Below are 15,726 nucleotides of genomic sequence, written 5' to 3'. Positions count from 1 at the left end.
TCTACCTTTTTGTTTGTCATCTCCATATCTTTATGGTATTTTTTTACCTCCTGTTTAAGTTCCTCTATTATTTTCATAATGTTCTGTTTAATGTCAATTTCTTCTATTTCTTCTGGAGTAGGGTGTCTAATTCTTCTTGTTTTCTGATCACCGGATTCTGGTGATGTCATGTTGCCTTTCAGGTTGTTGGAGGAATTCTTGCATTGGCGCCTGCCCATCTCTTCCTTCAAATGGAGCCAGGAGATTCTTGGTGTCTTGGTCCAGTCCTTGCTATTACTGACACTCTGGGTGAGTCCCCTCAGTGCAAGAGCAGGAAATGTTCCTGTCTAGATGGAACTCCTCAGCACAGACACAAGTTCTCCTAGTAGTTCAAGGACACCCTCTGGATGGAACTCCTCATTACTGAAACAGGGATACCTGGTAGTTCAAGGAAACCACAGACAAAAGGGCAAACAATGGGGCCAGGATTTATTTTTTTTTATCAGATGTTGTACACATGTGTTCAGTGCCTGGTGATTACAGAAGATGACACAGCGTCCCTACATCTTTAGTTACAGGCAATACTGAGCTAGTGGATGGAGGGACTTGGACTTTAACTCTAGGCTCTGTGAGAGTAGAACAATACTTAACTGCTGGTCCTTCACGCCAGCACTGAAAAACTCAAAGTTCATATTGATTTTTTGATCTTCAAAGAGGTGAGTTCTATCATTAATTAATTATCTACTCATTAATTAATAGAAACATAGAAACAAATAATACAAAACACCAGAAATTGTAAAAGTCAAATAAAAACTATACAACGGAAATATTTCCTTTATGTGAAATAAATATGGATTCAGAGAATTTGTGCAGTGATTTCAAACTTCCTCCTATTTAAGACTGATAGAAGGGGGTACTCAAAAGGCAGATGTGAGCACAATTACATTAGCTTTCATTTTGAGAAATGAAAGCAGAGCTGTATCCAAAGTGGAAAATTTCTTTGAACTCTGAGTGTGCCCCTTGTACATTGAAAGGTGTTAAAGGTACATGTCTGCTGTGGATGTGACAAGCGAAGTAAGATACAAGGGATGTGACAAGGGAAGCAAGGTATGGTGTCACGTACAAGGGGAAATGTAAATGCAGGGGAAATTTAACCTTCCATATTAAAACAATGGAGTGTAGCATAGAATGCACCAGAGCAGGGAAACACATTAGATATTAGCATAGAGCTCAATTAAACTTTTATTTTGTTTATTTCAGGTTCAATTCCCAAAAGTCCAGGAATCACAACACAAAGCAATTATTGTTTTTCAACAACTATCTTAATCTGAAACTTAAAGTCTAGCTAATTTACAGTATAATTTGTAATCTTTTGTTACACCATGAACTAAATATATATCTTGATGTGTAAAGTAAATATATTTTAAATAAATCCATTCTCATACTTGTGCACAAAAGGACACACACAGTTATGTATGCCTATGTGGCTGAACATATTCACTTCCATTCACAGCAGTGAGAAGGTTCAACTTCAATCACCTCAAAAGTCATGTGATATGAATGTTATTATGCTCACTATTCTCTCAAAATAACTCAATAACCAAGTGAGGACTGGGCAGCAGATTTCACTTCAGCTCTTGATCAGAGGTCTTAGAAAAATGTCTACTAATTTTCCAGGGCTGGCAACTGCTGGATACCCGAGAATCATGATTCATGAGGAGAAAAGGACAAACAGTGGGGAAAAGTAGAGAGGCCATTGCTGTCACATGCACCAGAGACCAGCCTGGATCATATAGAACAGCCCCAAGGAGTTGACAGAGTGAAGAGATTGTGTAAAAGGAGAAGAACGTACTGACCAGGAGAAGAATGGTTTTAGTGGCTCTTGTCTCAGGGGAGGATCTGGAAGAAACATTGGTCCTGGGCATGTGTTGCATTCTTTGCTTGTGCCTGTACAGGGTGACAACCATGGAGCCACTGGACCATAACATGAGTACCAGAATAACAATGTCAGGAGCTGACAACAATGTTGCATACAAGATGTCACTGGTTGGGTCATGACGGACAGAATAGCAGTATAAAAAAGATTTCAAGTTTTCTGTGCTTTCATTTCCATATTTTGCCCTCATGTGCATAAGATTAATACTGCTAATAAGGAAATGAATTACCCAGTTCAGGTACACAGAGTAACAGATGTACTTGTGTAAATTTATTTTAAGCTCTGAATACCTGGAGTTCGTGGGGCTGATGATGATGGCCTGGAAGACACTGAGGAAGGAGGTGCTGCCAATCCCCACACCCCTACTTACTCTGTGAAGTGAGGAAGTCAATTTGCATCCAACATCATTGAAGAAGTTGTTCAACCCAAAAGCTACTATTGTCTGAGGTACTCCTTTAGTCAGTACAGTTAAGATGTTGGCTACAATCAAGTGCATCAGAACCCAGTCTGTAAACTTTAATCTGTACCTCATTAGGTAAACAAATATGTAGTGGTGGACAAGAGAGAAATTCCCCAGAAATCCAATCGTAGTCAAAGACAAGAAGATCATTGCTATAGACAGCTCGCTGGCTTCCATGCTGTAAGTTCCTGCTCCCAGACTGAGGAAATCATGTGGAAAGATGAGGCTTGGGCCACTTATACTGTATCATTGGACAAACATTCTCTATCCTCAATGAGTCCACAAGATAATTCAGTCTGTAGGGCATGTGCCTCTTTGACATTAATTGAACATGTAAAGGCAGTTGAATGAGGCACAAAATGCTCCAATATTTGTCTGTTTATACTGTGTAGAATGTGCAGCGAGGTAACACTAGCTCCTTAGCAGGAAAGCACAGAATATCTCCATAGCCTGGTTCATGTCTGAAACACAGTCATGACCCAGCAAAACAGTTGGCCGATAATCAAATGGCTTACTTTAATTTTGGAAGATAAACGTGAATTCATGGAAAATATGGTAATATAGAGACAAAATGATTAATTTAAGATCACAAATAATTTTATTATTGACATATAAATGAAGGGATTTGGGGGTTAATGATAAATGAGTTAAGTTTTATAAATTAAGGATATAGCTGTAACAGGGAATGTGAAAAGCAAAAACTTCGAACTTTGACACAGGTAAAGTGTAATTGCTATGCTAATAAGCATTAATGTTTAGAATATTTTAGGTTCAAAGAAAAATTTAGAAGTGATTATAGGGCATTCCATAGAATTTGTCTATGTGATCAATCTCCCCCATTTTCAATGTCTTATGCAAGTATAATTAATCCCATATTTGATGAGAATGTTGTTAAACATGAAAAAAATTAACCCAAGTAGTTGAGGGCAGACAGAAATAATATTTATAGCTGCATTTAAATGACTCTTCCTACATCCACAGGGAAAAGTACTGACATTTATAGTATTTTAGCCATTTTCAAACCAATAAGAATACTGTTTCTATTCATTGCATCCTCACTCAGAGTCAGAGGAAAATGTTTTATGCAAATCAGACCTACATTTACATGCAATTACAGGTACAATTGCATTGTTTTATGAAACATGTTCCACTTGTTATTACAATCATGCAGTTACTATAGTTGTACTCCTAGAAGTGCTGAATATGTATTATACTTATTTGATGAAGCTACAAGTTATTATTACTATCAATTTATTATTATGAGAACTTACTTTTTAATCTGTTTTCATTTATGAAAGTTCTTTGCAAATATTTCATAGCAAAATACATTCAAACCAATGTTAGTATCTATGACACTAGTACCATGTGAATGAATCACCTGCAGACCTCAAGAGCAAGTCTGTCACTGTCCAAACATCTGACTGTGCATAAAAGCTTCCATGAGACTAATATTTATAGATAAAAATCCCCCCAAAGCTAAGCAGTATCAATGATTACGTGGCACTCCCTTATCAGGTGACTTACTAAAATCTTCTCATAAAGGGGTTTAAAGAAACTCTGCTTCTTTACAGACGTTTTGAGACTCCATAAACACCAGACTTATTTTTCAGTAAGACAGCGAGCACAGCAGGCACTGTCAGTGAGGAATGGGCTAAGTCAGAATTAAAACTCAGTGCTTCTAGGACCCCTGAATTCATTTCTACCTGATCTATTTCAGATTTTCTGTGTCCTCTGTGGCTTTGTCCCTCCTCCAGTTTAGTCTCACGTCCTAATATCTCCAACGATCACTTACCAAGACTCACATTTTCTTCTCTTTTCTGCAGTCTATTACACTCTCAGCACTCTCTCTCTCTGATATGATGATCTCAGCTCCATACCCACAAAGATCAGGAGGAGGTTAGCTGGAGGGATACACCCAGTGCCTAAGATATGATCTGTGATTCTATGATCTCACCTCCCCTCAGACCTGCAATTATTATTTCACTTGCTGTAGCAGTGGACATTATAGACAAGAACTTTGATGTGAACTTTTCTCCCCTGGTGACCATTAGCAAGCAAGAATTGCAAGTTCCTGTTGTTAGCTCTTAAGGGAACATTGAGACTTCAGAGAGTTCTGGAGGAACTTGCACCTCTGAGAGCCTGCACACCACCTCATTCTCAGGTGCACAGCCAGTCAACATTGCCATCAAGCAAGCTGCTCACAAAACCCACCCAAATGCTCGGTTTCCCAAGAGAGCCAGAGTTTGTGCTAACAGCATGGCCCACGGACAGGAAGCTGCCATTCTGAAACCACACAGGTGCTCCCTGCGAATCCATAAGACCTCTCTTAAAGGAGCTGTGGCATGCTGCCAGGAAACAGCAAGAAGCTGTGTTAAACTTTGTATTTTTAGAGAAATTGTTATCTGCTCTGTTTCCTAGAGGTCATGGGATCTCAGCTTCATAAATGAGCAGATAATGTGGTAGATCTGACAGCTATAATTGTGTATTCTGTTCCTTGATTGTCTGAGGTGCATGGTACACAATCTCATTTTTCTTCATCTCTGCTCGTGTCATCACATTATATAGAAGGGAAATTTAATGACTAAGGTTTTTGATATTGTCAAAGAACACCATAAAATGAATTGGATGCTACAAATTCACAGTAGTCTTTTGTGAAATGTAAGTTGTTCAATGTAATTTGTTTCTGTTTGCTTTTAAAAATTGAGCCAACTTGCACAAATTGATATTTTACAAGGAAATATCACTTGTCAATATTATTTGGCATTACTTACTGAAGAGAAACAAATAAGATTTTGAGAAGAGGTACCAAGCATGGGTAAACAATTCTACCATCAGATATGAGTTATTTAATAAAATTTAATAATGTAACTTATTGAATGATATCTCATTCCAGGCATTGCTTTTTCAGTGTGAGTATTGTCATTAGAGGATTGTGAGGCAAACAAACTGCACAGGCTCTTGTGATTGCTCTTACGTGCTCATCATAACCAGTTGTAAGAGCATATTACTGATTAAACCATGTACTTGTAGTGCAGTTTCTAACTGGCCTTAATAATAAGAACCCTGAGTGGAATATAGTGGTAAATACTAAAAGATCAGAGAAGCAGTACAGTGAACCACTAGTTCTTACCTCTACTGAATGCTCAGACCTAAGAGGTGATCCTGTCTACAGAGCCTCAGACTGAATCTTGAATTCCTGTCTTCTACCTTATAGTATTCTCTCTGCTCAGCCCTATAGTTTCTCATTTCCATGTCTCTAGTGCTGGGATTAAAGGTGTGAGCCACTACTGATTGGCTTTGTTTCTCTTTTAGTCTAATTCAATCACGTAGCCCAGGGTGGCCTTGAACTCATGGAGATCTGTCTGCTTTGTCTCCCAAGTGCTGGGATTAAAAGTGTGTGCCAAAGTAACCTGGATGATATTTGTCGAAGTTGATCCTGTGATGATGCATGCCTCCAGCGTTCCCGCGTCCTCCCGGATGCTTGCGGTGTTTACCAATGCGGCCATGGCCGTGGCTCACGTGGCCCCGGAGTTTCCGGGTCTTCCTCAGTCTGGATGGCATGGCAGTGGCAGAAATTGGGATGAGGCATTACCACTTAAAGAAGAAGCAGAGCTTCTGCCCGACTGTCAACCTGGATAAACTGTGGACGCTGGTCAGTGAGCAGACCCGGGTCAATGCTGCCAAGAACAAGACTGGAGTTGCTCCCATCATTGATGTCGTGCGATCGGGCTACTACAAACTTCTGGGGAAGGGAAAGCTCCCTAAGCAGCCTGTCATCGTGAAAGCCAAATTTTTCAGCAGAAGAGCTGAAGAGAAGATAAAGGGTGTTGGAGGTGCCTGTGTTCTGGTGGCTTAATGCTAACACTTTCAAAAAAATAAAAAATAAAAGTGTGTGCTACCACTGTCTGACCTCCAGTGTGGTTTGCTCTGCACTCTGATATTCAGCCAAACTTTACCTGTTAAAGCACAAACAAAATATCACCACATGTACTAATGATATAGTACATAAAAAATTAGTATAACCTGTCCATGAAGCACTCGTATTGAAGAAATTACAATAATAGTCTAACCTAGCACTGTGCCCTGCATGGTACAGTGATGAACTTCCAGGCAAGTACTGATGACTGATGCAATAGTCACATGGCTGTTATGGGAGTAATTGAATACTTAAAAAATGGATATAAAGCCAATAAAGGAATCTCTCTCTAGGAGGTGTGGGATAACAAATTGGTTTTACCACAGGAATACATGAATTCTAATAAAATAGCTTATGTACATATTACAATATATATTTAAGACATATTACAATATATATTTTATTATAATACATTTAAGACCCAATCAAAGGTGAATAATAGTCTTTTATCACAGATTCCTTTTGGTTGCTATGATGAAACACCAAAAGACAACTAAGTAGGAAGGGTTTATTTAAGCTAAGAATTTATATTCTATTGTGGAAAGATTCAGGACATTAAAGTCTGAGGACATGCCGGGCGGTGGTGGCGCACGCCTTTAATCCCAGCACTCTGGAGGCAGAGGCAGGAGGATCTCTGTGAGTTCGAGACCAGCCTGGTCTACAGAGCTAGTTCCAGGACAGGCTCCAAAGCCACAGAGAAACCCTGTCTCGAAAAACCAAAAAAAATAAAAAAATAAAGTCTGAGGACAAACTGATGGAGTCATATCTATTCTCCCTCCACATTGATCCTTGGGATAGATCTAAAGAAAATGTTTGATAAAAAAAAAACTTTTATCTTTTTGGGTCTGGGTTACCTCACTCAGGATAGTGTTTTCTATTTCCATCCATTTGCATGCAAAATTCGAGAAGTCATTGTTTTTTACCGCTGAGTAGTACTCTAATGTGTATATATTCCACACTTTCTTCATCCATTCTTCCATTGAAGGGCATCTAGGTTGTTTCCAGGTTCTGGCTATTACAAACAATGCTGCTATGAACATCGTAGAGCATATACTTTTGTTGTATGATAAGGCCTCTCTTGGGTATATTCCCAAGAGTGGTATTGCTGGGTCCAGGGGTAAGTTGATCCCGAATTTCCTGAGAAACCGCCACACTGATTTCCAAAGTGGTTGCACAAGTTTGCATTCCCACCAGCAATGGATGAGGGTACCCCTTCCTCCACAACCTCTCCAGCAAAGGCTATCCTTGGTGTTTTTGACTTTAGCCATTCTGACAGGTGTAAGATGATATCTCAAAGTTGTTTTGATTTGCATTTCCCTGATCGCTAAGGAGGTTGAGCATGACCTTAAGTGTCTTTTGGCCATTTGAACTTCTTCTGTTGAGAATTCTCTGTTCAGATCAGTGCCCCATTTTTTAATTGGGTTAATTAGCATTTTAAAGTCTAGTTTCTTGAATTTTTTATATATTTTGGAGATAAGACCTTTGTCTGTTGCGGGGTTGGTGAAGATCTTCTCCCAGTCAATGGGTTGCCTTTTGTCTTAGTGACAGTGTCCTTTGCTTTACAGAAGCTTCTCAGTTTTAGTAGGTCCCATTTATTCAATGTTGCCCTTAATGTCTGTGCTGCTGGGGTTATACCTAGGAAGCAATTGCCTGTGCCCTTATGTTGTAGGGTACTTCCCACATGGGATGTACTCACTCATAATTGGTTTCTAGCCATAAATAAAGGTCACGGAGTCTATAATTTGATATCCTAAAGAAGCTAAATAAGAAGGTGAACCCAAAGAAAAACATACAGCTATCCTCCTGGTTATGGGAAGTAGACAAAATTGCCGGGCAAAAAATTGGGATTTTGGGGGTGGGGTGGGAGGGTGTAAGGGGAGATGGGGAGAGAAAAGTGAGAAGGGGAGGATGGGGGGAACTTGGGGAAACGGGATGATTGGGATAAAGGAAGGTTGGATAGGGGAGCAGGGAAGCACATATCTTAGGGAGCCATCTTATGGTTGGCAAGAGACTTGGACCTAGAGGGGCTTCCAGATGCCCAAGGCGATGTCCTCAGTTAGTTCCTGGGGCAGCTGAGGATAGGGAACCTGAAATGACCCTATCCTATAGCCATACTGATGAATATCTTGCATATCACAATAGAACCTTCATCTGGTGATGGATGGAGATAGAGACAGAGACCCACATTGGAGCACCGGACTGAGCTCCCAATGTCCCAATGAGGAGCAGAAGGAGGGAGAACATGAGCAAGGAAGTCAGGACCAGGAGGGGTGCACCCACCCACGGAGACAGGGGGGCTGGTCTATTGGGAGCTCACCAAGGCCAGCTGGTTTGTGACTGAAAAAGCATGGGATAAAACCGGACTCTCTGAATATGCCGTACAATGAGGGCTGCTGAGAAGCCAAGGACAATGGCACTGGGTTTTGATCCTACTTCATGTTCTGGCTTTGTGGGAGCCTAGCCAGTTTGGATGTTCACCTTCCTAGACCAGGATGGAGGGGGGAGGACTTTGGATTTTCCACAGGGTAGGGAACCCTGCTCTTCAGACTGGAGAGAGAGGGGGAGAGGAGTGAGGGGAGGGGAAGGGAAATGGGAGGCTGGGAGGAGGCAGAAATTTTTTTTCAATAAAAAAAAGAAAAAACTTTATATGCTGGACTATATTGGAGGCACCCATGTAAAATTATTTTAATTCTTTATAAGTTCAAATATCTGGTGATAAAACAAGGAGATAGTTAACAAATAATGCAGAGTTAAATCCCACAGGAGACAGGAATGTGGGCTCTGATGGCATGGGAAAATTTTCGAAAGTGTCAAACTCAGCACCTATAAAACTAGAGGGAGAAGCAAAAAGAAATAGAGCTATCAGATATTTCACACACAGCTATAATATTCTTTTAGGTCATCTTAATGTGGATGCTTAGTCCACATACTTGAGCCCCGACATATGAGTCAATTGTAAAACAACTCCAAAGCACCTGGTAACATAACTCATAGGACTTGAAAGGGAACTAATTCTGTTGCTTAGCTAAAATGACACACTATAGAACCACTTTATAAATATATGTGTCCATTTCAGAAGGTAATTGAAATGCTAAGGTATAATCAGAGAAGGATCTCAACAATAAGCTGCAATAAAGATTAAAAATGACTTAATAAGAGGCTGACAATAAGTGAGAACTAATGCCTTTTCCTAAACAAAACACTTTTACATTCCTCTATTAAAATCTCCAAAATACATTTTAGAGGAGGTAGAAAAAAGATTGAAAGATTGAGAAGTTAAGGGACAATGGGGATAAGAGCTGCACTCTGCCATTTTCTGTGAAATAATTTGCATTACATTTGTAAATTCAAAACTCCTAGAGATGGGTGTATTTGATCTGCACAAGACTAGATCAATATCCAGGCCAGAAAGAATAAAGGACTCAAAAGGACTACTATGTCTCACCTTAGGGACATAAGTTGTGTTACTTGTATCTTTCAGCAATTACATGCTGTGGGTTTTTTTTGTTTTGTTTTGTTTTTTGGTTTTTCGAGACAGGGTTTCTCTGTGGCTTTGGAGCCTGTCCTGGAACTAGCTCTGTAGACCAGGCTGGTCTCGAACTCACAGAGATCCGCCTGCCTCTGCCTCCCCAGTGCTGGGATTAAAGGCGTGCGCCACCAACGCCCGGCTACATGCTGTGTTGAAATCTCAGAGCAACCACTACTACCATCTGTAGTTTAGGAATAATATATTATCAATTATCAAGCTCAGATGATACATGTGAGTGGTGATTAATAACTAAGTTAAGGAAAACTATTTGTAAAGAGGCAGAAAAAATTAAAGACAAAGTATAAGGGAGTTTGCTATGAGATTGTCTCTTCATAATGACAGAAGCTATGCATATAAAGTCTCAACAACATGGCTGCCCAAACAAGAACTGAATGAGGATGACATTAATAGACATGATAAAATTGATGTGGGATTTCTCTCTGTATGCTATGATTACCATTAATGAATAAAGAAACTGCTTTGGACCAACAGAAAGGGAAAACATAGCCAGGCATGGAAAACTAAGCTGAATGTTGGGAGAAGGAAGGGCAGAGTCAGGAGATGCCATGTAGCCCCACGGGAGACAGATGCCATAACATTAGCGCCAGTAAGCCACGGACACATGGCCATACACAGATTAATAGATATGGGTTAAATTAAAATGTAAGAGTTAGCCAATAAGAAGCTAAAGCTAATGGGCCAAGCCATTATTTAATTAATACAGTTTCTATGTGAATTTTTTGGGGCTGAGCAGCTGGGAACCGACAAGCAGCCTCTCTTACTACACCCTTAAGGTCTAAAACCTACAAATAACTCCAGACAATTAAGAAATGCTATGAATGGGAGAAATCCCAAGCAAGAGCACATGAATAAAAATGATCAGCCTTGAAAATATTCATAAAGGAACAGTATACAGAGCAAGTTGGTGCCCAAATATTTGGCAAGAATTTCCACATAAAGGCTTAGAAAGCTTTTAAAACATGATTCTACACATACAAGAACAGATTCAAGTGCAGATTCTTGGTAACTGTTTTTGTTTCGGCAACTCTCTTTCCTGGCAGTGAACAGAGGTGCAAATGTTTTAAGGAAATCTTCCTGACTCATTGTTAGCAAAAATTGTATGGCAGTTATTAAGAGGCCTTGCTACCAAACACTTTTGGATGATGGCATGGACCGAGAAACTCCACGGAGTTGTGGCAAAAATAACGTCTCTGATCAGCTCTTCTGCCACAATGTTAGATGCTCAGGAAGTCAAGGAGTGAAGCAGAGCTAGCTGCCAAAGCTGCAGCTTTAATTCCAGTCATGCTGCTTACTTAGCAGGTTAAAAACTCATGTTGTTAGAAAAAGATAAAGATATACAGTAAAGTCAGATTCAGGCAAAGAAAAAAAAACACCCTGTAAAATGACTTACAGTGTGTTTAAAAATAGGCTTGGGAGAGAAAACAAAAAAGACAGAGAAAGTCCTCAAAAAAGAAAAAAAACAAATAGAGTAGTTTGGCATACTGGCACACACCTTTAATCCCAGCACTTGGTGTCCAAGGCTGGCTGATCTCTGAGTTCAAGGCCAGCCTGGTCTACATAGTAAGATACAGAACAACCAAAGATACATAGAGAAAGTCTGTCTCAAAAAAACAAAAAATAAAAAATAAAGTAAAAACAGAAGCCATGTAGAGATGGAAATATATCAAGAGTGTGGGTTATATATATGTATTATTGTGTTTTCTTTGAAATTTTTGATTGTGAATGAGCTAACTGCAGGGAAACATTTCATTTTATGGGCCGCTTAGCTAAACCAGCACATATATTTAAAGGTATCTTAACTTCAAAATTAAAGTATAAGGACATGTTACTTTAAAAGAGGTTCTGCTTTTGTTTCCATAGAGGATAAAAAGTTGTCTATTCCTTACTGGCTAACATGGTTTGATCAAACAAGACTCCCTAAAGTGATAACCCTGGTGGTCCAACACCCATGACAGATTCAGGATTTCTGAGTGAGATAGACCAACCACACAGGATACCCCATGAAATACCTTATGAACAGCACACCCAATCAATAAGAAATAGTACAGAGAATTACACCCAATTCTCAAATATTGCTTATAATTGTTTGTTTTCATTTAGAGGTGGTTGATTATAAATGGTTAATTGTCAAGTCAATATCATTCTAAAGAAAAAAGGATATAATATAGAAATGAATTCATTGGTATGGACTTTCCTATATTGACACAAAGTTAAGGTCAATGTTGTTATATGTATATTCCTACTCTTGTTTAAATAATTATGTTTATATAGCTTATTTAAAATGTAATATATAGTCAAAAATTATGTATTAATATGTAGTCATCTATAATAGTCAAACTATAGTCTGGTTAGGATTTCCAGATGTACAGAGATATATTTCAGATGACTAGGTATTCTTCAATCCTTTAAAAGACCTACAGAACATGGCCTTTAAAACTTTTTAAGAATTAAGCCTTTTTCCAACAGTGAGACATGTCTGATTATGGTAGCACCAGGCACGTCAGATGGGCATCAAAGAAACTCATTATGGCTTCAATGTGACAAGACTAGCCATTTGGGCAAGAAACTGCTCTTGCATGGAGTGCTTGGTGGTATATTATATTAACTAGACATGCAAGACACATAGAAAAGTGACTGCTACACTTCCTAAAAGATTGGTTTGTCTTTCAGCATTCCTGCTTCACAGAAGAAACTGCCAGATATTCTGCAGGACGCAGAAGAAAGTGACTGGCAAACTGTCAACATAGGCAAAACAGTATTTCTAATTTCCTGCTTCATAGAAAAAGTTTGCCAGATACTATGGGCCTGTAGGCAGAAGATGGAGGCCCCAATGTTAAAGAACAACTTTGGGTCCAAGCAGTGAGATGTCTCTGTCAATTCTAGAGGTTTGGAAGTTGCTTTATGCTGCACTTCCTGTTTAATATTATACTATAATATAACATATATATAATGAAGTTGTTGATGGATAGTTATAGATAGATAGACAGATAGTTATAGGTATAGGTTTTTGTTGTCATCTGGGTTTCTGTCCTGCTGGGTTTCTGTCCTGTCTGGTTCCCGCAGCTGTTTAGCCCCAAAGAAAATCACACAGAGGTCTACATAAATTATAAACTGATTGGCCCATTAGCTCAGGCTTCTTATTAACTCTTATAACTTATATTAACCCATTATTCATATCTGTGTTAGCCACACGGCTCAGTACCTTTTTCAGCAGGGCAGGTCACATCCTACTTCTTCAGTGTCTGGACAGGATTGCATAGAAATGGGCTTCCTCCTTCCCGTAATTCTCCTGTACTCATTGACCTGCCTCTACTTCCTGTCTGGTTCTCTCACCTATACTTCCTGCCTGGCTACTGGTCAATCAGCATTTATTTAAAACATAATTGACAGAATACAGACCATTCTCCCACACTACTTCCCCCCCCCCTTTTTTTTAAACAAAGGAAAATATTCATAGTCCATTTTGGGGGAATTTGGACATAGTTTTCCAGGCTACTTCCTGCTGATTGGGGGTGCTGATAATCTTATGGGAACCTAAAGAAAATTCAGAATTATGATCAAGTCCTGACTGGAGTATCCTGTGAGTCTTGATCATCTCAGGCAGTAGTCTTGAATCTGTTCTGGATGTAGAACTCAGATCTGGGCCATCTGTTCCTATTGGAGATTTCTCAGGTGGTCTTGCTTGAAATTTCATAACTCAGAATGAATCCACAGCATCTCATTCCACCCTACCCCAACCCTATACTAGTTATAATCAACCCCTAATTGATGTTCCTAACCCTGAGGACATTGTTGTGAGAGGGGATGTTGTGGTGGTGATGTTCTTTCCATGATATTTTGTACAACTAAAATAGTGGTAAGATTCAATATTACTATCTGTTATGATTGCAAATAGTGTCTGTGTAGTCAGTAGGGTATTTCTAAGATTCTTATTTGGACTTCTGGCCAAAACATTGTAAGAAGGTGTACCATTTCAGCTAACCAACCTTAATGTAGCCTTATCAGCATCATGATGTCATATCAACTAGGTGGAATCATTGTGGAGTTCCATCTTCTTCCTGAAAACTCCAAAGATTATTGTAGGAAAATTTATTATTGTGGAAAATTTAAACTTTATTCATATAGACATATATTCAACAAAAGCTATGATAGAAATAAAAAAATTATGGGAAAAAGTAAAATAATTCCTAAACTCTTTCTTCTTTCTGTCCCCTTCCAGATGACTCCTAATAAGCATCAAAAACTCTGAATTTTTCTTTAAACAACATGCGTGGATTTAGAGGATAGCTAGCAGTGTTCAGCTACAAAGCCAGTTTAAATGATTTTTCTTTGTTTTTTATTTTCCAGATCTCCACATACCAGGTGAACACCCTATGACTCAGTTGGATCCCTGGCCCTTTATCTTTTATTTATTCATTTATTGAAAGAAAACAATATTTTGTTTTTCATTGTACATACCAATTGAAGTTCCCATACCTCCCTACTCCCTGTCCCTCCAAATACTATCCCACCCCACCCCATCCAATCCTCAGAGAGTGTAAAGCACTTTACTGTGGGGTAGGTCCATGGCCCTCCCAACTATATCTAGGATGAGCAAGGTATCCATCCAAAAAGAAAAGGTTCCCAAAAAGCCAATACAAGCAATAGGGATGAATCCTGGTGCCACTGCCAGCGGCCTCTCAGTTTGTCCCAGCCATACAACTGTCAACCACATTCAGAGGGAATAGTTTGGTCCTATGCTGTTCCTTCCCTGTCTGGCTGGAGTTGGTGAGCACCATTAGCTCAGGTAGACTGCTTCAGTGGGTGCTCATATTCACATTCCTCCCACTGTTCAAATGGACTTTGAGAGCTCATTGCAGTACTCCGATGTGGGTCTCTGCCTCTGTTTTTATCAGTTGCTGGATGAAGGCTCCATGGTGGTATTTAAGATATTCATCAGTCTGACTACAGAGCAAGTCAGTTTGGGCCCCAATTCCTCTATTGCTTAGGGTCTGATCTGGGATCTTCCTCGTGGATGTCTGGAAATTTTTCTAGATCCAGATTTTTTTAAAAATATTTATTATGTATACAACATTCTGCCTCCATGTATGCTGACACACCAGAAGAAGGCACCAGATCTCATTACAGATGGTTGTGACCCACCATGTGGTTGCTGGGAATTGAACTCACGACCTGTGGAAGAACAGCCAGTCCTCTTAACCACTGAGCCATCTCTCCAGCCCTAGATCCAGATTTTAGCTAACCCTATAATGGCTCCCTCAATCATGATATCTCTTTCCTTGCTCTCATCTCTTTCCTTCCTCCATCTTGACTATTCCATTCCCTCAAGTTCTCCTCACCCCTCCCCATCTTGCCCGATCTTTCCCTTTCACCCTCCCTACTCCCCCCAACCCCATGCTCTCAATTTTGTCACATGATCTTATCAATTTCAACTTTCCAGGTGGATCTATGTTTTCCCTAGTGTTCACCTTATTGCTTAGCTTTGCTGGGATCATGAGCTCAATAACCTTTGTTTATAGTTAGTATCTACTTATGAGTACATACCGTATTAATATTTTTTGGGTCTCGATTACCTCACACAGGATAATGGTTTCTAATTCCATTTATTGCATGCAAAATTCAAGATGTCATTGTTTTTTTTACTGCTGAGTAGTACACTAATGTGTAAATGTGCCACATTTTCTTTATCCCTTCTTCAGTTGAGGGGCATCTAGGTTGTTTTCAGCATTATAAATAATGCTGCTATGAACATAGTTGAACAAATACCTTTGTAGTATAATTAAGCATCTTTGGGTATATGTCCAAGAGTGGTATTGCTGGATCCTGATGTAGGTTGATTCCCAATTTTCTAAGAAACTGACATACTGATTTCCAGAGTGGTTGTA

General features: G+C 39.4%; 1 protein-coding gene across 1 annotated transcript; it reads right to left on the bottom strand.

Annotated features, from left to right (window-relative positions):
* Positions 1-425: 425 nt before the first annotated feature.
* LOC142859581 (vomeronasal type-1 receptor 4-like) lies at positions 426-2,552 on the bottom strand. The gene is made up of 2 exons (XM_075989788.1): positions 1,677-2,552; positions 426-509 (listed from the first exon to the last, which is right to left on the bottom strand). Exons 1-2 carry the CDS (start codon positions 2,550-2,552, stop codon positions 426-428), a joined length of 960 nt encoding a protein of 319 aa, XP_075845903.1.
* Between the last annotated feature and the right edge of the window lie 13,174 nt (positions 2,553-15,726).

The sequence above is a fragment of the Microtus pennsylvanicus genome, chromosome 1 (genome assembly GCF_037038515.1).
Source record: "Microtus pennsylvanicus isolate mMicPen1 chromosome 1, mMicPen1.hap1, whole genome shotgun sequence".
Taxonomy (NCBI): domain Eukaryota; kingdom Metazoa; phylum Chordata; class Mammalia; order Rodentia; family Cricetidae; genus Microtus; species Microtus pennsylvanicus.
The sequence above is the reverse complement of the archived record's forward strand: the minus strand, read 5'-3'. Positions and strand labels throughout refer to the sequence as shown.

Coding starts and splice junctions, on each gene's coding strand:
- LOC142859581 (XM_075989788.1), bottom strand. CDS start 2,552: ATGGAAGCCAGCGAGCTGTCTATAGCAATGATCTTCTTGTCTTTGACT. Junction 510..1,676: donor TCATGAATCATGATTCTCGG/GTATCCAGCAGT, acceptor TGTAATCACCAG/GCACTGAACACATGTGTACA.